The sequence below is a fragment of the Aulonocara sp. 'chitande type north' Nkhata Bay genome, linkage group LG7, assembly GCF_057382095.1.
Source record: "Aulonocara sp. 'chitande type north' Nkhata Bay isolate Kocher_YH1m ecotype deep benthic linkage group LG7, A_spYH_male_GT1.1, whole genome shotgun sequence".
NCBI lineage: Eukaryota > Metazoa > Chordata > Actinopteri > Cichliformes > Cichlidae > Aulonocara > Aulonocara sp. 'chitande type north' Nkhata Bay.
In genome coordinates this window covers 55,332,539-55,356,626 of record NC_141350.1, presented here as the reverse complement: position 1 = coordinate 55,356,626, position 24,088 = coordinate 55,332,539, and the positions used below count along the sequence as shown (strand labels likewise).

The window sequence follows — 24,088 nt, the reverse complement described above, 5'->3', positions numbered from 1 at the left end:
TTGCATCAATGATGCCATTTTCTCCAACCTCTCTCTCATGGTGATGACGTAGGCTGCGATGTTTTCGCCCTCTGCTTTGGATTCCTCCCAGCAGTCCTTAAGCAGATCCAGGGGGCCTCTCACTTGGCGACCGTATAAAAGTTCAAAAGGCGAGAAGCCAGTGGAAACCTGCGGGACCTCCCGGTAGGCGAACAGAAGGTATGGCAGCCATTGATCCCAGTCAGCACCTGTGTCAGAGACAAACTTGCGCAGCATACTTTTGAGAGTCTGGTTGTATCTCTCCACTAGCCCGTCCGTTTGGGGGTGATAAGGGGTGGTCTTAAGTCCCTTTATCCCTAACAACTTATAAACCTGCTGCAACAACTTGGATAGAAAGTTCGTTCCACAATCCGTCAGAATTTCTCTTGGTATGCCTACCCTAGAGAAAAGCTGCAGAAGACAATTAGCAATGTGACGAGCTTTAATTGATCTGAGTGGGAAGGCCTCAGGAAACTGTGTTGCATAGTCACATATGACTAATATGTAGCGATGACCGGTGGAGCTCCTCTCTAAAGGGCCCACGATATCCATGCCTAGCCTCTCAAACGGTGTTTCAATAATTGGCAGTGGTTGCAACTGGGCTCGTGCTACTCCTTTGCCTGAGGTCAACTGACATTTTTCACAGGAACGGCAAAACTCAGAAACCTGGACATATATCCCTGGCCAAACAAAACGGCTGCTGATCCTATTCAGTGTTTTGTGAAAAGCCATATGACCTGCCCATGGAATTGAATGACCCAAATCCATAACTTTGTCTCTGAACTGTTGTGGGAGTGCCACAGCTTCGCACTTCCCCTTTCTCTGGTACAAGATGCCTCCTTTAATCAAGTAAACAGTGTCTGCAAGACAGCTTACCTGACCTTGACTAGCCCCCTCTACCTCTGTTACCTTCTCAAACCAGGGTTTTAGAGTAGGGTCGCTTCTTTGGAGTGCACCTAAATCTGAGGGAACATCAAACTCAAGTTGGTTATTTGGCTTAGGGAACAATGCTGTACCTTTTTCCCCTGAGCCTTTGAACTTTTCTCTTCTTTTCTGAGCCCTAGACTTCCTAATCTTCCCTGGCTCCGTTTCGAGAGACTCCTCAAAAAAGGGCAATTCTTGCATCCTTTCCTTTGCACTTTGTGCTCTTGTGACTACATGACAGGGTTTAAATGGTTCAACTGTCATATCTAGAGGAAGTGAGCTTCCAGATTCATCACCTAAGCCTTGAATGTCTTTCTCAGCACTCACTTGAGGGTCATAATCTGACTGGTGTATTAGATCAAAAAGAGTGGGGATGTCATTACCAAGTATCACTGAATATGGCAAACTGGGAACAACAGCTACCACTAACAAGTAGGTTTGACCTCCTACTGTCAAGTAAACCTCAGCAGTGGGGTACCTGTGTTCGTCTCCATGCACACAACTTATTGTAGCCCCAACCCCACTTAGCTTTTCTCCTGAAATTATGCTAGAGTGTACAAGAGTTTGGAAGCACCCAGAGTCAAGCAAAGCTTCCTCTTTACGCCCATTAATTAAAACAGGGACAGTACAAGCTTTCTTTCCTACTGGCTCTGTGGCTGGTCTTGGAACTGCACATAAAAGAGATGGTTTTGACTTAAGTGCAGGGCAAAATTGTTGTGTATGGCCAAAGTTATGACAGTGATAACATTTAATATCCTGAACTGAAGACTTAAAGGATTTCTTCACATTGTGAGGTCTATGGGAAGGGAGCTGCCTAGAACTAGAAAGATTTCTAGCCTGAACTTGACCAGAACCCTGTTCACCCCCAATGGACTTACTTGGTTGGGCGTAGTGGGTCTCCCGGCTGAAGTAGGTGCTCTTGCTTCCTTTTCTGGCTGAAGTGAAAACCTCTGCGAGGCTAGCTGCTTCCTTTGCAGTCTTCGGGTCATGCTCACGTATCCAAATCTCCAGCTCTGGATTAACCATTCTCAAAAACTGCTCCAGAATTATCTGCTCAGATATTTCTTCTACAGTTGATTTTTCAGGTTTAATCCATCTTGAAAACAGGTCTTTCAATCTTACATAAAGTTCACGTGGCGTCTCACCTGGCTCAACTTTCAGAGATCTGAAGCGGCGTCTGTAGGTGTCAGCAGTGATCTCATATTTTGCCAGAATTGCCTCTTTCACCTTATCATAATTCTCAGAGTCTGTTAAATCCATAAGAATGTAGGCTGTGCGGGCTCTACCTGTCAACAGGGGAACCAGACGAATAGCCCACTCATCTCTGGGCCATCGACACACGTTTGCCATTCTTTCAAACGTAGTCAGAAAATGTTCAATGTCATCTTCTGGTGACAGAGGAAAAAGTTTTGGTTCAATTAAAGACCTGGACCCACTGGCCACTGGAATGTCTTCACCATTGAATCCAAGTTCTTGTTCTTCAGATGTTGTAGGGGGCGCTGGCGCCTCTGGTGGGTCAGGCTTATCAGTTACAGCGTTAACTTGTAGCTGGATTTGCTGAAATTGATGCTGCATGCCTTTCCACCTTTGCTCCTGACGTGACAAATCCTTCTCCCACTTTTGGTCTCTGGCTGCTTGAGACCGCATAAGAGATTTCACCAACCCTGTTAACTCCTCCAATTTGTCCTCAGGGCTTGTTGCTGCCATGGCCTCTAGCTCAGATGAAGCTCCAACTCCTTCATCAGGCTGCTCCTCTTGGCCTGGCTTTCTTCCACCTCTTGTCATCATCTTCTCACTGTGGCATGAGTGACACACTCCTGACACCACTTGTAACAGGGCAGCCCTTAGCGGCTGGAAACACAGTGAGACAGACCAAGGCAAGTGTAGTGGAACAAAGTATTTATTTGCTATATGGCTCTCCTTAAAACAATTAACTTGTCGAGCTTCTTCACAGCACAAAAATCCCCTAATGACAACTGGCAGCCTTAAATATGTTCAGCTGTCACAGACTTAACCATTATTCCACTCTCAGGTAAATTCTTAAATCCCAACCTTCCACCACAGTATACAATATATCAATAAGAATAAATAAATACATAAATACATCTTCACATTTACATATTAATAAATATTTCACACTTTAATGTTACACAAAACCCAATATTATAAAAACCCAGAAACCCAAGCACAAAAAGATTCACCACCATGGTCTCTCCCGGAACCTTTAAATGGTGTTTGGACCCCCGGGGAAACATTTGCCCAAACACCTTGAAGAGGACACAGGCAAGAAAGGTGAGTAATCATTAACTTACAAACACTTATTTGCACCACTTTTATCCCTAGATTTCACACACACATTTGCCTTAGTTTTCCTTATTGGTAAACCTTAATCACAATCTCAATCACCATTCTTCTCTCCTGACAGACAACCACCACATTCCTTGATGAGGAGCAGCTGTGCAGGATCTGAAACAAGGCCACCAACTGATTTTAAAATTCCCAATAAATAGTCAATAAATATTTAAACTTCTTGTGTGCAAATCCATGCTTAAAGTGCAATGCTACATAAAGTGCTTGATAAGGTGCTTTTAATAAAGTGAAAGGTGTGCTCTAAAGTGCTATACAGACAATACAATATAAATAAATGCAGTAAGGGAGTCCTCTTCCTTACACACCACAACCTACCTGAGTGTTGTTGCTAACCATCTCCATTCCTTTATGCTGTTGAGGCATGGCTAGCACCATGCCTCAACAGCACTATACAGATAGTGCTGTTGAGGCATGGTGCTAGCCCTGCAACAGACTTGTGGCTTGTCCAGGATGTACCCTGTCGCTTTCTTAGTGTCAGCTTTGGATAAGTTGGATAAGGACTGAAGAAAATGAATGAAAAAGTCAGATCATTCTTACTCTGGACTGTTTGAATGTATGCAAAAACTGTTTGTACTTTTTAGTAGATTAAGCACAAATATATAGTTAAACTAACAGTGTAGCTTACTCTTAACTCAAATAATAATGTAGAGAATGTCAAACACAACAGAAACTAGATTAACACAGGCTGAGACAGAGGATGATTGTCTCACAGCACAGTTGGTTAATGGGAAGTTTATACCAAAAAAACACTGATTCATGTAACAACCTTCAATGTTTTCCACACCATTCACTTCTCACCCAGAGTTCATTCACTACGCCTGCCTCATGTTATGTAGTCATAACAAGCCCTGGGGGCTTTCAGCACTGTAGTCTGACTTGTTTTTTAGGGTGAGAAAACTCGAGCCAAACACAAAACACCACGCAGTGTCTTAAAATGTCATCCTAAAATTTTTCATCCAAGAGAAACTCATACCATAGTTAATTAATATGATTTAACAGAAAAACAAATTGCATTTGTAAAGAATGTTTGCTTATTTTCCGGGTCTGAAAAGGCATATTCACACATTATTTGTGTAAAGTGCAATACTGCAGTGAAAAGTTTCAAGTTGCATTCTCATTAAGAGTCAAGGACACAGAATACTTGTCTCCCACCTGTCTGGGCTCAGTCCCTGAGGTCTGCAGGTGCCTCTGGCTGTTGAAAAGGTCAATCCATTCTAATGCCGGTGTAATCCACACTCAAAACAACATGTTTGTTTCTCCAAGATAAGACTATGTTTAAAGAAACTGGAAAATGTATTACCGTATTTTCACACACCCTTAAGGCAAATCGAATTTTTATGTATGTTTTTGCAATATAGCATTTGTAAAAGTAATTGCATACCTGTCCCCCCACTGTTCAAGGTTATTATTTAAAAAGCAAATATAGTAATATATTGATATAAACAATATTATTTTAATAATAATGAGAGGGAATACTTTGTTTTCTGAAATACTCAGACCAGCCTGCTTGATACCAACAACAATGCCACCTTCAAAGTCACTCATATCATCTTTGATGATGCCCAAGAGGATTGGTTCACTGCCTTGGGATTGGTTGATTAGATATTTATGTTAATGTTGCTTTGAAGTTGAACAGGCTTACCTAATAAAGTGATGGGTAACTGTATAAGATATTCCTACTGCAAGAGATTCAAGAAGATGTTTTGTGCATTTGGGTTTTTTTCCTAAATTCTTCTCAGTGATTTGAAGTAGTCTGTAAGCAGCATGGTTTGGCTTTTAAAGTTATCCATACAAAACAACTATGTTGGCTCAAACTACAGATTGTCAATGGACTATTAGTTAAATGTTATGTAATGGAATTAGTTATATGGCAAATGTCATTAAAGACATTTGGACTACCATCCAAACTTCATGAAGAAACCAGAAACTTTGCCTTTTTAAAAGAGCATCATAGAGATATGCAAGTTAAGTTTTATTCGGTGAGATTTTAATTTCTCCTGACAGAGATGATAGACATCAGTCTATAAAAGCTTATCATCATGTTGACCAAATAAAAGTTTAATCTAAGTGCCTTTCAAACAGTAAAGGAGCTGAGTTTACTGTGTCTTTACTCTCTTGTGAGGCAGAGCTGTGGTCAAGCTGTTGCTAGTCGGCTGTATTACGCTTAAGTAAAAACATAGAGGCTAAAATGCAAACAAATTAAATCTTTTTCTTGCTATGCATATTGAACAGGCACACACCATTTTTTTAAATGGAGTGTAATAAACAAGCTTTTATCCTTTGTTTATTATTGTAAATAGTAATAAATGTCAAATGCTATATGCATCTCACCTGGTAGCTGGGACCTAACTGCTAACAAAGGCAAAGTGTTTTTCATTATTGTAAATATACTGTGGCCGTTTCTATGGTAGAAATTCTACATGCACATAATTTGCAAAGAACATATATTTTCAATCGCAAATACACTTTGCACGAAGCACACAAATTGTTATCGTTCTAGCATTCGAGCAATATATCTTCTGTCACTTTTAAGCCATGTGTGGAAAAAGTCTTTTGATGAGCTAATTAATCTGAGAAGATTCTGGCCATCTGAGGGATTCTGTAGGTTTTCGTTTGGCAGTAAGACTTTTTGCTGAGTAGCAGGGGTCACTAAGCGTAGGTGATGTCCATCGAATTTACATAAAAGACGGACTTAGTATCGGTTCCATCCATCCATCCATCTATCCATCCATCACTCTGTCCAAAAACATTGACACAGAACGTATGTTGCAGAATGCTGTGTACACAATGAAATGGCAAATTATTAACAATAATAATTAGAAGGGCTTTTGGAAACCTCACCATCAAACAAAGCAAATGAGCTATGGCAGCTTTAAAGATCCAAACCAAAATGTACTGGGTTCTGTTTTTGCTTGGTCCCCATTTTTCTTCCAAGTTTCACGACACCAGCTCAGTGGTTTTTCGATAATATCCTTGACAGACAACAAAGTGTTAATCCACTGTGTGTAGATAATGTGCAGGTCAGTGGAAACCATGACCTGCTGGTTGAGCTAAAGGACAAATCATTATAACACATTCTCTTGGGAAGATGGATGTGCCAAAACAGATAAATGCATAGTACAGATAACAGCACTCAATGTGCCAATACAAATTCTGAACATGTTGCCTCACAGGAGCCAAACAGTGTGACTGATACGCTGTGACTTGACTCTGACACTGTCTTGTATCTGCTCTTCTCTGACACTGATGAATGGCTTCACAATCATTGGAAAGTCAGTTAATGAAAACTTAAATCATTAGCAAAATTGCAGTTCTTCTGGCGCTAATATATTTTCATTAATAAAAAAATTGCATTTCTCATCACACCATAAATTGTCACACCTTACAGATAGTCCCCCGATTCTACAGTTTGATGCTCACACCAATATAAATAGCTGAACAGGTCCAGGTTTGATCATATCATTCTGAGCTTATTGTTAAGCCACAGTGCCATCTTCTTCAATCACCACCTGTTGAGGGGGCATGCAGAGACACATCTACCAGTACCTGTTCATCTCACTGATAAAGCTTTGCCACTAATGTATAATCTTGCTACAATTTCTATCCATATTTTTGTGACTTTGTGGTGTTGTCCGCCTCATTAGCACTAATTGAACTGAATTTTCAGTGGAAGATACTGAGAACAATGACCCTCTTTATAGAGAACTTAATAATGGATTTTAAAAAATTCTGCTTTACTGTATGGATTTCTTTTTGCTAATTATCCTAAGTGATATCCAAACCACAAAGCAGCTCCTGGAACTTACATGAACTGTTATTTTAAAGCCGATACATGCAAACAAATACACAATTATACATAACACTCACAAATAATAAAAATGTGTTTCAGTATGCACAGAATACAAGTTTGCAACAAATGTTTGCTATTCAGTAGTAAGCAAACAAATATGCACAGATGAGTATACTGAATGCAAGTCAGCATCACTATTGACGATTCTTTCCCCTCACCCTCATTCAGTCATTGCTACTTCCACTGGAGAGATTTCTTCCTGTTAAAAAGGAGTTTTTCCTTCCCACTCTCACCAAGTGCTTGCTCATGGAGGCAAATGAGACTGTTGGATTAATATTGCAGGCTCTTTACTTTGCAGTTCACAGAGCATTAAGGCAACAGCGGTCCACCGTGTCCATTTCATGCTTTGCCTCTCCAAAACATGAAATGGACGGGCATGCAGAAGTTGCATTAATAGCAGGGGGAGATAATATATTTAAAGCCACAAAGTACTTGATCATTAGCTATGGGGATAATATATGTTTACATGTAAGTGCATTAATAACTCTGTTTAAACACTTTCTCATGATTATTTTCATGTTGGCTTGAAATAAAATACCTCCCTCTGCTGTTATTCCAGTTTAGTACAACTTCTGCATGAGTGTACATTTCATGTTTTGGAGAGGCAAAGCGTGAAAAGGACACAGTGGACCGGCGTGTCTATTACATGCTTTGATGTGATATTATTTCAAGCATAACATAGCTTGTCTTTGAGCTGTATGATGTAGATTGTTGAAAAAAATGTTATATATATTGGGTAGTGTGATGGTACACTGTTGCCTCACAGCAAGAAGGTCCTTGGTTCAAATCCACCATCTGGTCATGGCCTTTCTGTGTAGAGAAGCAATGAACTGTGGATCCTTGGGACAGCTGTTGATATTACCCTGTTACTAAAAAATACACTAAAGGCTCATTTGAAGACACAAACATAAACAGTGAAGAAAACATGACAACTTTTGGAGGGATATTAATAACACGTTTGTATCCTGCTCCACTGACAACTCGAATTTGTTTGTATCGTATTCCTCCTGTTTACTTTTCATGATACTAATACACTTACATTTCATTTCAGAGAAATATTACACTTCTTACACCACTGAACATACATATCAGATTTATTTCTGGGGTGAGAAATTGTTAGAATATGTATTATTACATCAGCAATGTTATATTATAATAATAATGCAATAATCTTAAAATACATTTGCTTTCTATGAAACAGTCCTACACAGTGACATCCACAGAGAAAAGTGATGATTGAACCGAAAGGTATGTATCCATGGACTCATGCATATTTGGACAAACATGCATACAAAGACACACACACACACACACACACACACTTACACAAAGGCTTATGTTTTGTACACTTTGATGGATGAAGTAGGCTTTTGTGTGTGTGTGTGTGTGTGTGTGTGTGTGTGTGTGTGTGTGTGTGTGTGTGTGTGTGTGTGTGTGTGTGTGTGTGTGTGTGTGTGTGTGAGAAGGATTCAGTTCAGCCATGCATAATTCAGATTTAGAGAAACAAAGGCCTGCTTATGTCATAACAGTTTAAGCTACACATTCTTGCACGTTAGGCAGAAGAGACTAAAATCCAGCTTCCTGGTAAACAGGGTGAGAGCATATTCAGCATCTTTAGCTTGTAGGTGTCTTCCTAGAAAGGTATTTCCTCATTTTTTAAGCAGACAAAATTGGTGCAAGCCTTTTTATAGCCCTTTACATGTGTTTATATTTATTATAACTACTGCATATGTTGTTTTCCACACAGTCAACAATTTTTAATAATATTAAAGAAAAAGAAAAACTTCTCAATGGTCAGTATATATTGCAGTAATGGGAAGTCATCCACTGTACTTCTCATGCCCTCTGCTGGCTGGATGATGGACCTGTAACTCACATCCACCTTTTTCAGCTTGTCCACCAGCTTTTACATATTTTACTGATCATTAATGTTTCTGTGAATTTTCAGTGCAAATCAAAAGACAGAAGTTTAACAGTTAGCTGAAAGTTATCATTTGCAAAGTTAATCATGCATCTTCACTCTTTACAAATGACATATTTTAAATGCATGTGCTGGCTCTAACTTCAGCTTCTGCTCAAACTGTATGCACACGCAGTGTTGCTGACTCACAAAATGAGATACATTTCATTAGATAGGCACCCTCACAGCGAGAGGGTTCTGAGTTCCCACCTCCTGTGTGATCTTTGGATGTTCTGCCTCTGTTTGTGTGGGTTTTCTCTAGGAAACAATCCAAAAGCGTGCTTATTAGAGTAACTGGCGAGAGTGTGTGTGGTTAACCTTGTGATGACTGCTGACTAAACAACATCCAAGCTCAGCTGGATAAGTGGTTAAGATATAAAATGTTTCAATAAAATTCATATCTGGAAATGTTGCGGAAGAAGACTTGTGCAAATGGATGTGGCTGTGGCTCAGGACATCCAACAGGTCATCTCAGAAGGTCGGTCCATCCAGTCTGCAGTTCTCAGGTTCAGTATTTTGGGCATAATCCTGAACCCCAACCTGCTCCTGATGCATTCATCAGGAGGTGAATGTTTGCTAGGAAGCACTTAAACATAGAAGTAGGTTGGAGTGCTCAAACAGAGTAAGAAACACACAAAGCACATTTACCATTTAGCAAATTTCAAGCTCCAGAATTGAAAGTAAATATTCTTGTGTTCATTTGTAAATATTGTTCATAACATTTTAATCAGTGACTTAAAAATTTTAAGCCCTCGCTTTCTTGCATCCCACTTTCCAGTTGTATGTGACCTACAGCTTGTTTAGTGATAGCACTAAAGAGTCCACTGATGAAACTGAACAAGACAGCAAAACTTGTAAATATGTAGATTATTAAGGATCATATTGCTTTTTTTTTTTACTTTACTGTATCAGATTTCAGCAAGCTTAATATGGATAGTGTGGAGATAAAAGCCTAAAGAATAACAAAATGACGTCCATTATTTTTCAGTTTCAAATGATTTTTCAGGTTCCAGGCACAGTGGTTAAGACCACATGGTCACATGGAGCCCCCATTCCACTCCCTCTCAGGGAGAATTCTTCTTTAACCTCTCTGCTTGCAATTTTTGTGTCTATCTCCACTGCAGTTATCATAAAAAAGCATTCATCTTATGATCCTCCTCTTTGATTTAGGAGCTACGGGGAGCTGGAGCCTATCCTCTGCTGTCACAGAGCAAAAAGCAGGGTATGTACACCATCAAAAGGGCCCAAGTCTATTACAGAGCTAAAACAGAGATGACATTGATTCATAGCCAATTTAGAATCACCAATTAATGCATGTCTCCAAACTCCACACATAAAAACTCCCAGCCAGTATACAAGCAGCAAACCTGAAGCAATACTATATATTACATGCAAAACATTCTGCTTTTCTTGTCTTTTTTCTTTCTTTTTTTAAATATGTCTTGAAAATAATTGTATTCACACAGACAAATACATGTCCAGGACACTAATGTGTCATTATTGTAGGCTATATGCTTTTATTTCTCACAGGAAAGGTTAAATGCATAATTCAACAGAAAGTCTGACTTCTGAAGGTCCCTTTTAATCAGAATATCATTTTACTACTTTGACTCAGTCTCAACAACAGTCTGTCTATCTGACTGTAAAAGCTGGTGTCTTACTGTCAGTGTTATTATTGTTAACTTATTGCAAGTGTGAAGACACACAAACAAAAAGTACTGAAACAAAATTATGCACTTACAAAAGAAACTAAAATTAAAGGGGGGACAGGTAGATTCTCTTTAACAGTTGGTCACTTTAGTCTAAGGAGACATTGTTGCATATTGAGACTTTAATGTCTACCTGACTGTGAGTCTGAGGATTTCACAAACTGATTATGCATTTCTGTGCTACAGTTTGTCTTCTGTTCTAAAGTTCTCATGTCTTCCTCCTGAAAATCCCTCTTAGTATGAAATTAGCAAAATCATGCTAAAAATAAACTAAATTACTACATTGTGATTTTTTAAAAAGTTATAATAACTTTGCTTAACATGCAAATCAAATACTGCATCTGATTAACCCAATAGTACTATTAGTAGTCTTGTACTGTTGTAGATGCTAAGGGTGGAGTTAAATATACTTAATATCTCTTTTGGTAGTTTAATCTATAGGAACACAGTTTGTGATGATAATGAGCTCTTTAGAAGCAGAGCACTTTAAAGCTGTTAAACAAATAAAAGGAAGTACAGCCAGTATCACGGCAGCTGGTGAAAGAAATGTATTCACATGACTTTCCAGATTCAAATTATGCAATCGTGGTGTTTGATAAACTCTTCTGAGCTTCTGAGATTTCAATTTCAAATAGTCATATAATATGCTGTGCGCTGTATAATAATATACCATAAGGCAGAGACTTGGGACAGGCTGAAAATAGACTGCAGTTTGTGGTAAATGCAGATTATAAAATTACAAGGATGCACAGGTATTATTACTAACATAAAGTTATATTGAAAATGTGTTGCTGAATACTGGAAAGTGAGCTCAGGCGGTGCTGACTATAACTGTGGGATATACTGGTTTTTAAATAACCTGATGGTGGAGTATGAATGCCTCCTACATGTCTTTATACAAAATTTTGAACTTTTTCCATTTTTTCTTTTTGTGTCAACTTCACAGAATATCACATTACTACTGCTTTTCACCAGGCCGTGTAAAGGGCACTAGGGCCGCACGGACACCGGGCCTGCCCGGTGCAATCTGAACCTAGGTTATGGAGTTCAGAGGCCAGCGTCTAACTAACCATCCAGCACTCTCTACCTGTGGAGCTCCACGTAACTCTGCCGCTCTTCCTACAGGTCTCAGATGCGGAACCAGTGCTTACTTAAACTCCCCGCTGCTTGCATTATATACTGAAGGACAAAATATTTGGTTTTGAAACATGAGCGGACTGTCACCAGAGTCTTTCCCCCCTAATGGACCACGAAAGGTAGGCGCTTGCCGAAGTAAATCCAACTCTTATTTTGGGCTTAAAGTGAAAAAACTTTATGTTAGTTGTCACCGTACACTTCCAGACTTACTGCCTATAGCTTAAGGCTAGTAGCAAGGAACTAAAAAAGAGGAAATAATACAGGCTGAAATCTAAGATTATAAATTACACTTACTACCGTGAAAAGTGGTAGTATCTGTTCTTAATTGGAACATAGCCGTTATTTTATTTCTGTGTAGTTCTTGAAAAAAACAACGTTGTGTTGTTTTATTTAAATAATCAAATCATAAATTAGATTGTCTTGTTTTATACGCGTCATGTGTAAAACTCTGAGCAGACCACGTCAGAAAAGCTCATTAACATCGCTACATAGTTTGTAGTTGTCGTCAGCCAAGCTGGCAAATGAACAGCAAGTATTTTCCCCTAAAATATAGCCTAGATAACTGAAGAGCTGCGATGACGAACCCTCAGCACGTATGAGGATATTTTATCCTGTACAACCACCTGACTGTGTTTCTTTCTGTTTATTTACCATGTAAACCAGCAGTTTATGAGCTCGGCCACCAGAGGGCCTTCTAAGCAGAAGCCTATTGCATACTGAGCAAGTAAAATTAGGTTTCACTGTAGGTTCAGTGCTCTTATATGCAAGTAACCAGACATTTTGTATTTAAAAACAGCGTTAGAGGAATTGTATTCATTTAGGTATCCATATATTTATTATTTATTTAGATCCTTAAACCAGAGACCATATTTCGATCACTTCACAGGAGTGACATCAGTGAGTTCTTGGACTACATACATGTGTGAAATTGAACAAACTACACACCAGATTAAAACAAAAAACTGTGCCAGAATGTTTGTTGTTTTTATCTAAGCCCCTACTTCTGGCATTCTTTACTGGGTCGGATTACACACATTGTTAAGGCAATCAGTGCAAACATATACACACATAAACATAATCTTTATTCTACGCTCAGCTAGACACCACTAAAGTTTTATGACTGCATCTTGAAGTGTTTTGACGCTAGTGTGCTGACAAATGCATTGACAGGCACATAAACTCCTGCCAGTGTGCTCAAAATTGCCTTTGTCATGATCACACACCCACACACAGTATCACACAGGGAAATAGTGCTACGCTGTTGCAGCTGATAACAAAAAAACTGAATGTAACATTGTAGTATTAGTGACGTATGTGTGACAGCATGTGTACACAGCTTTCAAATGTTGCAACTGTGAGAGCTCAGTGTTTTTTACATACTGTTAAGTGGTTCAATAGAGTTACTTATGTAACACAAATTATAAGAAAATCACATGTTTAGTGTAGTTACATGTTATATGGTTTTTTTAACTTAATTTATAAAGACGGTGGCACGGTGGTTAGCACTGTTGCCGCACAGCAAGAAGGTCCTGAGTTCAATTCCACCATCAGGCCGGGGTCTTTCTGTGTGGAGTTTGCATGTTCTCCCCGTGTTTGCGTGGGTTCCCTCCGGGTACTCCGGCTTCCTCCCACCGTCCAAAGACATGCAGCTTGTGGGGATAGGTTAATTGGATAATCCAAATTGCCACTAGGTGTGAATGTGCGAGTGAATGTGAGTGGGAATGGTTGTCTGTCCTGTGTGTTGGCCCTGTGACAGACTGGTGACCTGTCCAGGGTGTACCCCGCCTTTCGCCCTATGACAGCTGGGATAGGCTCCAGCGCCCCCCGCGACCCTGAAAAGGATAAGCGGAAGCGAATGGATGGATGGATGGAATTTATAAAGATTTATTAATTAATTATTTGCATTTATATATTATAAATGCCTAAATAAATATATATAAATAAACATATTTTGCTGAGCAAAAGTAAACTATCCCATAGTGAATGTGAATTAGAAGGAAAGCAGCTTAAAACAACTACTAACTGTACTACGTGGCTACTTTTGACAAAGGACAAAAACTTTATCAATACAGCTTTTTCACTTCTCCCTATTCATCTTTGAATATTAAACCTCCAAAAGTATGGGACCATTTCTTCCATATCTTATTTCTATGTGTCTGTCTCTAGGGATCACCTGTCAGGTCAATAAATCAAATCAGTTGTATAGTTATGTGGTACATGTGGATGGAATGGCTGAAGTGATGCTGAGAGAATCATTCACTGAAATTATATGCTTTGCTTGCCCACATGGACATAAACCAGACCTGCTGCTAGAGGCACTGCTAAAGTGCTTCTCTTAATATATTCTCATGTAGAAAACACTCTGTAACTGTATATGTTTTTGCTTTGTTTTGATGGCTAGCCTTTTTTTCCCTATATTCATACAGTTATATGAATAACTGTTTTAAAGCACTATCAGCAGGAATACTTTCGAAAGGTTTTAACACTACCCCCTCCACTGACGAAATATACCAGCAATTTTTTTTAAACATTATAGAATAGATTGGAAAAATAATATTTTATTTATGTGCAGTCCTCATTTAGGAGTCTTGCCTAAATGAATAAAGGGTGGGTGATTGCAAATAAAAAGCTAAATATGACTGTTTTGCTTACGGCTAAATGCAGCACTAAGTAAGAATATGTTTAAACAAATGTTTGTTATATGTTCTGAGATTATGTCATTCATATTTGTAAAGTTTTACAAATTATAATGGAGGGTATGGCCTCAAAATAATTTTAATTGACTAATTTATTGTTTAATTCACAAAAAAGGGGGGAAAAAGTGCAACACAGTTTCCCAGACCCCAAGGCAATGTCTTCAGTTTGCTTGTTTTGTCATCCAGTGCTTTCAAATTCACAGCATAAAGTGACAATGAAAAGAAAACAAAAACTCTTTTGTTTGTGGAATTATTAAGCAGTTCATGTAATTTTTATTCATTTTGCTTGATGGTTAAAATGATTGAAACTTGAAAATAATAATAGAATATTGAGCAAAGTGTGTTAGTGGTTTAAGTCCTTAATTGCTAGTGTGAAAAAATAATTCAGGACAAAGTACCTCGTTAAATTAGTTAGTTAAAGCACAAAGTTAACATAAGTTAATATGAATAAACTGTGCAGTTAGATTTTAAGTAAATGATATGCAGTTGACTGTATGTCCAGAGCAAAATAAGTTTATCACATGTTGAATGAGTATATTAAACATCACAGTAAGTTTAAGAGTTTGTGCATGGACTGTATATCAGGCATTTATTAATGATGTAGAAATCATCACTGTACCTTTCCTGAAATATTGTTATTTTGTTTTGATGGTCATTCTGCATCCTGTAGTAATAGGTAGCCTACCAAAAAGTGCAAAGTATAAAAGATGGATATAGCCACCATGACATCACCAACTGGCTGGTGAGGTTCAGTTTGAATCCTCGGGTTGAGTGTTCATGCTGTCACCGTCTTGGTGTTTTGAAAGCATGTATGACAAACTAGAGGTGGATCTGACTGTGAAACCACATTCTTGTTGTCTAATCAGTTGTTAGTCACAAGTTAGCTTAAACTGAAAAATCTCTTTTTCTGATATATATGGACTAACGTGCACTAAATGTTTTATTTAATATGACTTAAAAAGTATAACTAAGACAATAAATACATCAGGAAAGTATTTGCAGAGGTCAGGGCAGAGGATCATTCTCCCAAAGAAACTGGAGTATTTCTGCTACCACAGGTAACGCCCCCAGGGGCCACAAAAAAATGCATGTTCATTGTAGTTATGGCTATGATTTTCAGACCTGGACGCTATGGCCATCATGAACTCAGTAATGGAATACCAGCAATATGCAAGTAGTATCATGAAAACTTCTGAGTTATACATCAGGTCAGATTAATTCCCCACCATCAGTCCTTTCAGTTGTTAACATCAGACTAGTGTTATGTAGTCGTGTTGGGTAAGAAAAGGGTTTACAAAAACATCTTTTATTCCTACAGCTGTGAATATTTTAAATAAGATGTCATGGAAGATGGTTATTTTAATTTTGCTTTCATTTTGAAGACTTTTTTTGGTTGTCATATTCTTGTATTATTACAGACTGCAATTTTTTACTCTAAAGCCAAATGTGCCAAATATGAATTTATGTTGCTTTGTGACTATTCTATTCTATTCAGCTCTATACTTCACTTCCTGTTCCCTAATGCCCTGTTCCCTAACACACACACACACACACACACACACACACACACACACATATATATATATATATATATATATGTATATATATATATGGAGAACTGACCACTGACCAGAGAGGTTTAAGATTACACCCATCACCGGGTCACGCTTCGGTAACAAGCCCACATTGTTAGAGCCCACATTTAATTTTAGTGATGGAAAATAATAATATCTTTTTATCCAAAATATCAAAGCAAATAGTTTAATACAAAATACAATGGAGTGCAGTTTTATTACAGTTTAAATGCATTATGTGACACATCTGCTTAGATACTCAGTTGAAAAACATAATTATGTTTAAGGATAAATTATAAAATATCAAATAATAACTGGCATTTACAGAATTTCTGATCCAGTTAGCATCACATTCAATAAACAAATAAGCACGTTATTACCAACTATCCTAATCTTGAGTGGAAGAATAGTAGAATGTTTAAATAGAAATATTATAATGATTATTGTGCTTACATGTCAAACGCTAGTTTATTTTTGCAGCAGAACTGTAACAAAAGGCAATAAAAAATGGTCTATAAGCACATTTTATAAAACATTTTCTTCAAGAAACAATTATGTCGTCGTCCCCCCCCCCCCCCCATTTCGGCTGAAGAGTAAATATACCCTGTTCTCTAAATTAACCACGTGCCTAAAGGTGAGGCAGGGGGTTGTTTGAACAGTAAGTGGTGTTTCATCAGGTCCCCATTACTGTGATAGCATTATGCATAATTCACGTGGGGCTTTAAAGGACCCCTGGAGTCACAGCATGGCCTCTTGGGAGTTATGAATGCTCGTTTTCTGCAGAGTCAAAAATTATACAATGTTGGTATGATGGAGAGAGAGAGAGAGAGACTAGGAAGCAGAAAGGAAGAGAGGGAGATGGACCGTGGCCAATGATCAGCAAGCAGAATAGCTAAAGTAGAGAGATAGAAGAGATTTCATAAAGGCTACTCATCACAGGCCGATAATGCGACCATGTCACCGAGGACGATCGGAGAAATAAAGCCGGATATGAAGCAAGAGGTGATGAAGAGCCGCCAGGTGGTTTAGACCATCTATTCATTTTATTCATTAGTCCGGGTCATTTGATGGAAGCGCCGGCGGGGAGAACGGGTTATCGGGAAGCTTTAGATCATAGCCTGAAACACATTTTGTCCTCAATATGAAGTCGAAGTCCAAAATCCGCCAATAGCGGGAGCTTGGGAACAAAACCGAATTCGTAGGTCGCATGTTTTAAATAATTATCTACATCTCACGTTTTCCCTCCCTTGATGTTCTCGAACGGAGGTGTGTGGAGAACAGAGCGATTCGACCCTGCAGCCGATGCCCGGAGAAAAAAGCAGCCTGTGTGCAGGCAGCTGTGGACAACAGGAAGGTGGTACCCACGAGTCGGTGTTTATTATCTGGGATCTGACTCCGGAGGCACGTCGCTGAGGTATGGGCTGCGCTCCCAGTATCCACGTCTCTCAGAGCGGGGTGATCTACTGCCGAGACTCAGACGAATCCAACTCCCCCCACCAGACCACCACCATCTCTCAGGGCAACGCAACCACGCTCCACGGGCTCTTCATCAAGACCGATGCGGCCGAGACCATCCCTTCCGTCATCACCTACCAGAGTCGGCACTCGCGCAACAACTCGTGCCGGGATCGCAAGGAGAACAGCGGAGGGCACATCCGCATCGAGGCCGAGACGCAGACCAGCCACACCAGCGTCAAGGTACAGTGGCTGTGACAGAACCGAACATGGGTGTGCTGGCATATGGTCACCGCATCAGCAGAGTCGTGAGTGAAAAGCGCACTTGCGAGAGGGCCATTGTTGTTGTTGTTTGTTAGTTGATGAGGCCCAAACCTGTGGGTCCGGGATTAGAAATCTGGCTGCAGTTCATTCAATCCCTCCTCATTAATTCGCCCTGTGTCAAGCCATGCCTGCAGCCAGCCATGTGTGTAACAATGATGATAATTGAATGTATGACATATGACAGTGGCCTTACTAAAGGATCTGGTGTAGGCAGGGTGTTATGCTGCATAATTGCATTTTAATGCACAAAATGTGTTAATCTTAAGAATGAGCTTACACGTTGACTGAGGACTCTGTAGCAGTGTGTAACACAGTAAGAAGATAAGGGCATTTTAAGTTTCTATTGAAGAGTACCTGCAGAAGATGGACCATATTTGTGTTTAGTATTTCTTTATAACACGTGTTTGCACCACACTCCACTTCATTGCATCCACAGGAGAGTTATAATTGCTCATAAATGCGTTACTAAGCACTTATACATGATTACATATGTACTCTGCAGTGTGTTATGAAACCATGTTCTATATAAGTACTACAGAGTTTTAAAGGCAAGAGTTACCAGAAGTTTTTACTTTACAAAAAAACCCAAACTCGGGTCTAGCTTTCCCTGAAATCCCCACTTAGCGTGTTTCTCGCCATCAGCCATCTCTTGTAGTCTAAATCTGTGCTATAACAAAAGCTTGTTTGCAGGCTTTTGTTTATTATCTCTGAGTACAGCCCCAAAGCTCCAGGCAGAGGTTCCCGGAAGCAGACAAAGACGTGAAATGAGCAACTGTACATGCAGTGGGTCAGTACTTCAGCAACAAAATGCAAAGTGTGTTTCAGATTGCCTAAAGTCAGAGGATCAGCTCAGATTTGATAACTTTGGTTTATATCCTTTATATCAACCCCATTTATGACACTGTTTGCTTTAAGATGTGTAAAAACCTATTAATCTAATAAATTAAGTCATTATGAAGAGGATTATTATTTGAGTCATCGTGGAAAAAAGAATTAATTGCTATTAATTTAATGTAATAATCTGTAATGCAGGAGTCAAGCTTTCGGAAACAGCCACATTTTTGTGGATAAGTACATTAAATGTATTTCAAAGTTTTCAGAGAACACGTTTTTTAAAAATAAACACTATTTTTTATACTGAAAAAAATGGTAAGCGGCTCACTTAATCAACATATTGCAGATATTTAAAACGTTGATAACCACGTGAAAACTGAGACAAAACTGAGCACAGCGCTGCTCTGCTCTGCTTAGCAGTTTTCAAATCTTTTCATGAAGTTCGTGTGCTTTTTACTTGATGAAGGATTTCTCTCATGAGGAAGCATGTGAACAGATACTTCTTCATATTTATGATCAAACCCCAGAGGATATAACTGTGTTTTGCTAAGAAGTAGTCTAGCAGATGATCGTGTCATCAGACTCTGAGAATACATTAACCCATTCAGGCCTGGATGAGATTCAGAGACTTTTATCTCTGAGGCTAGCATGGTTCCAGTTGTTTTTGATTGTTCATATTAAAAAGCTTTTAAATTGTCCTTATTTCACATTTGTGGATAGTCTTTAACACTTTTCATTCATTTTTCCTGATATTTGTCTTGTCTGCTCCTAATATGGAAGAAATTTGGCACGCGTGAAACGACAAGACATCGATATGACATGAGTCATTCCCACGAATGAAAACATTTAGTCACCTTAACCTAGACTTCTTGCCAGGAGCTGGAATTATAGCAAACAGTTTGGTAACATTTAGGTTCAGCAGTTGAGTACTTTTTATAGATTTGTGTCATGAGTTAAGTGTAGCTCAGACAGTGTGTGTGTGTCCTGGTTTGTCAGCAGTTCCTTACCGCTCTCTCTCAGTACCCCCCTCCATGACTGAGACAGGATCAATGATGCCATTTATTATTAAAGCCATCTGCCTTACCCTGCAGGATCTTGATCATCTGACACAGTGTTGATCACACTCCTGTGTGTGTGTGTGTGTGTGTGTGTGTGTGTGTGTGTGTGTGTGTGTGTGTGTGTGTGTGTGTGCATGTTTATATACACCAGTCATTTGTTTACCCCTCTGGTCAGTACATCAGGAGTGTGAACAGTCACATGTAAAGAACCGGTACTGGTTTCCCCACAGGGCTTTATGCCAAGGCGCTGATTTAAAAAAGGAATACACCAACAAAAGCATGAATTGGCAGATTCTCACAATCAACCAGACACATTTTGTTTAGAACACAGACTGTATTTAAAAGATGGAAGTAGTTTTTGTGACGTGACCCACTGGTTCCTGGAGTCTGCAACTCCTCTTTGTTGGTGCTGATGGTTTCCAAGGTCACAAGGGACCATATTCAGACCATAGGGTGAAGTGCAAAATTATCAGCTTATGCTAGCAAACTTGGTTAGCAAGGTGCATCTGCATTACACAGACTCACATTTCTGCTTATACTGCAGAGAAACAAACTTAAATACCGGAATCCCAGTCTTTGTTTCAGACAGCACGCATGTTATTTGTTAGATAATTTCATTGAAAATGCTCAAATCAGCGCAAACACTCTAAAGACGGCTAGTTCACTAGTACGTTATGGTTGTCAGTGTTGCTCATGCAAATGTCAACTTGCATAGTAGCAGATGCTAACACATTTGGTGTTGTTTCGGCACCTAGTTTAGTTTCGGTAACCCAGTGTTAGAGGCTGGGTTAGAGACACAAATGTACAAATAAGTTTGTCTTTACTAGCATTTAATAACACTTCAGGGTAGGGGAATAGAGATTGTCAGATGACAGAGAGGGAGTGTGCCGCATCAGTTGGAAAAGATGAGACGTTCTGAAGAAAACTGCAGAAAATCCCACGTACCTCAAGCACTGCATTTCTGCAGGTTGATGTCACAGTTGGCATCCGCAATGACCAACACAACAATCATAACCACAACTATAGAGACTTTAATTAGAGGACATGAGCCATAGCAGATACGATCTGCCCATATTAGCACTCCTGTTAAAAAAGAGGCCATGCCTCTAACTCTAGGCCTTAATTGTTAATTATATATTATTTAATGAATTCTATATTGTTGGAGCAAATCGGCTTTAGAGGCCAAAAACCTTTGTACCAGGCTATGCATTATTTACATGTTATAACGTGATAGTCCCTGGGGATTGACTCATATTTAACAAGTCCAACGTGGATTAAACATGCAAAAATTCAGCAATGATAAAGTTCTGTGTTCTTAAAAAATAAAATAAACCAGACCAAACCCAGTTAACACAATTCTTATAAATTCATGCCAGTTTGTAGAAGGTCTATTTTAAGTTTTTTCTTTGGCAAACAAAAGTGAGATCAGGATTGGAACAGAATGTTGCTGCTGGTAATACATAAAGTTGTAGGTCAGCAACAAACAGACCAGTGCTATGATGAGAAGATACACCATATAATTTGTGAAGATGCTATTTATTCTGCAAAGTCAGCATATCTAATAAACAGACAAAACACATAATAACCAAGAAAATGTTTATCATATAAATTGTGAGACTGGATCCATTATACTTTGTTTCATTGGCTTTCCAGATTGTAATTTTGATTTACACATGACAACTGTGCAAGTATGCACACCAAACCAAAGCTAAGCATACACAAACCTCACGTCCTTTGTAATGCATCAAAACCAAAGCAAGAGCCCTACAAGCATTAGAGTCCCTCCTCCTCTCTAATTACTCTTTAACTCAGATTATTGATTTCATTTAAACACATCAGTGATGTCTTGCATAACAGTAAGAAGTAACAATGTAACAATTTATTTTGCTATTAAGGAGAACTCGTACATCCACTGCAAGCTCTGTGTTCTCTTTTTATTTTAGGTATGAGCCTGTTTTTCACACTAAAAAACAACTTTTTTTTGCCATAAATATAAGATTAAAAACATAAAAATATATAATATAATATATATATAAAATATAATATTAAAAACATTCAAATGAGCTTTTTGTTTGGATGGGGGGTGGGAAACCTATGTCAGTGTTTTACACAGCACTGATGCAGCAGTGAATTTTTTAGCTGTTTGTAAGGATGACAGCACTGAACAAGTGAATCGTAAAGTCACAGATGGGAAAGGCCCATGGACATCTTAATGCAGAGGTTCAAGAAGAAGAATTCAACAGAAGCCTGCATTACAAAGCAGGATTAGGGGCTTAGCGAGCCAACTTCAGTTTTAACCCTGGGTTTTCTGTGTTACCAAGGTGGGTTCATCGTCACAGTAACACGTTTAGCCTACTCGTGAAGAGGTTTTGCTTGAGATAAGAGATCATCGCATACAAAACCACTTCAAATTGGCCAGGCAGTTCTCTGGCACATAGTCTCACCATTCCTGAAGTTAGCCTACTTGCCAGTTCTTCTCATCTTTCCTTCGTTGATTTGAGTAGAATCACACAATAATACAGCACTTTTATTATACACATACAAACACACTAGCACAGCACTGCTGTGGCTGTCTTGCTCTGGGTCTGCACTATGTGATCAATCTCTTCATATTTTTCTAATATAGTTTTTCTTTATTTACAAAATATGCTGCTCTGCTGCAGTTAGACTTATCATGTTTGTAAGTGGTCATATGTAGTTATGTATTTGCATGCTCTTGTAGCTAGATTAGGTAACCCTAAGTTGATATATTGGGTTTCATTTTCTAAGGTTTTACATGTCAGAATATAATAAAAATCATCTTAAATCTTATAGATACTAAATAATAGTCACAAAGTATTGTAGTGTCATTATTTATTTAACAAAAGCTGAGCCAAAATGTAGAAACTATGAAAACTAACTACACCCCGTGATTCATTTGCTTGTAGAACCACCTTTAGCAGAATAGCTTGAAGTAACTTGAAGTAGTTTTTCTCTGTATGACTTCATCAGTCTTTCATATCACCATGGAGGAATTTTGGCCAACTCTGATTTACAACATTGCTTCAGTTCATTGAGGTTTATGGACTTTCATTTATGCACAGCTTTCTTTTTTGATCAGGCTCAGCTCTAGATTCTGACTGGGCCATTGCAGCATTGTGATTCTTTTCTTTTCCAGTTATTCTGTTACAGATTTTCTGGTGTTTCTTGGGATAATTGTCCTATTGCACGAAGCCTTTTTGGCTGAGCTTTAGCTGTTGGAAAGATGGGCTCACATTTGACTCTAGAATGCCTCTAGAGGAGTTTATGGTCAACTCAATGACTGCAAGGTGCACGGGACCTGTGAATGCAAAACAAGCCCACACCATCATCATAATTAACACTGTTTGTGCTAATATGCTGTGTTTGGTTTTCACCAATCATGTGCTGCCATGTTATTTTTAAGAGGGAAGAGGCTTTCTTCTGGCAACCCTCCAAAACAAGCCATACTTGTCAAGTGTTTTTCTAATTGTACTGTCTGGCTTATTTGTACTGAACTTTAACATTTCACATGCTAACTGAGGCCTGTAGAGTCTGACATGTAGCTCTCAGGATTTCTGAGCATTGGGATCAATTTGCTGGTACATCCAGTCAGCGGATTATTAGGAACTTGAATGTGTTCCACTTGTGAAGAATCTTTCTTTGTCTAGAATCATGGACTTCAAATTGTTTGGAAATTACTTTTAATCCTTACCAGACTGATGGGCAGCATACATTCCTTTTTTAAGTTCATCGGTAATTTATCTTCTCCTTGGCACTGTGTTAACACACACCTGAATGCTTCAGGCCAGTAAACTACCTATACTTCTGTTTTTGTAGAGGAGCTCACCCTTGCTGATGATCAGTTAATCAAGTGCATTTAATTGCAAGATGAAGCAGTGAGGGTGTACTTAGCTTTTCTGTGTTATTTATTTAGTTTTTTTCTATGGTGACTGAGCAGTACCAGGAACAATCATGCTTAAATACTGAAATTGAGTTTCCCTCGCCAAATGGTAAACGACTGTATTTTTTACTCCACATAAAGTTGACTGAAAGCTCCTCCTGCTTGAGACCTACAGGATGATGCAGGACTTAGGTTGGGTTCCCAATCCACTCATGTAAGTTGGAGAGTAACACTACAATAGCAACCTCCTTAAGTCCCAGCATATAAATAGGAACAGA

General features: G+C 38.9%; 1 protein-coding gene across 2 annotated transcripts in view; it reads left to right on the top strand.

The window, feature by feature from the left end:
- Positions 1-17,088: 17,088 nt before the first annotated feature.
- The window catches only part of pde8b (phosphodiesterase 8B), a 45,778-nt gene continuing 38,778 nt past the window's right edge, over positions 17,089-24,088 (top strand). Inside the window, exon 1 of one of the 2 annotated variants that reach the window (XM_086301423.1) lies at positions 17,089-17,936. In XM_086301423.1, coding sequence (XP_086157549.1) covers positions 17,655-17,936 — 282 coding nt within the window. In that variant the 5' untranslated portion in view covers positions 17,089-17,654. The remainder of the gene's footprint in view (positions 17,937-24,088) is intronic. The other variant, XM_086301424.1, reaches the window with a different exon arrangement.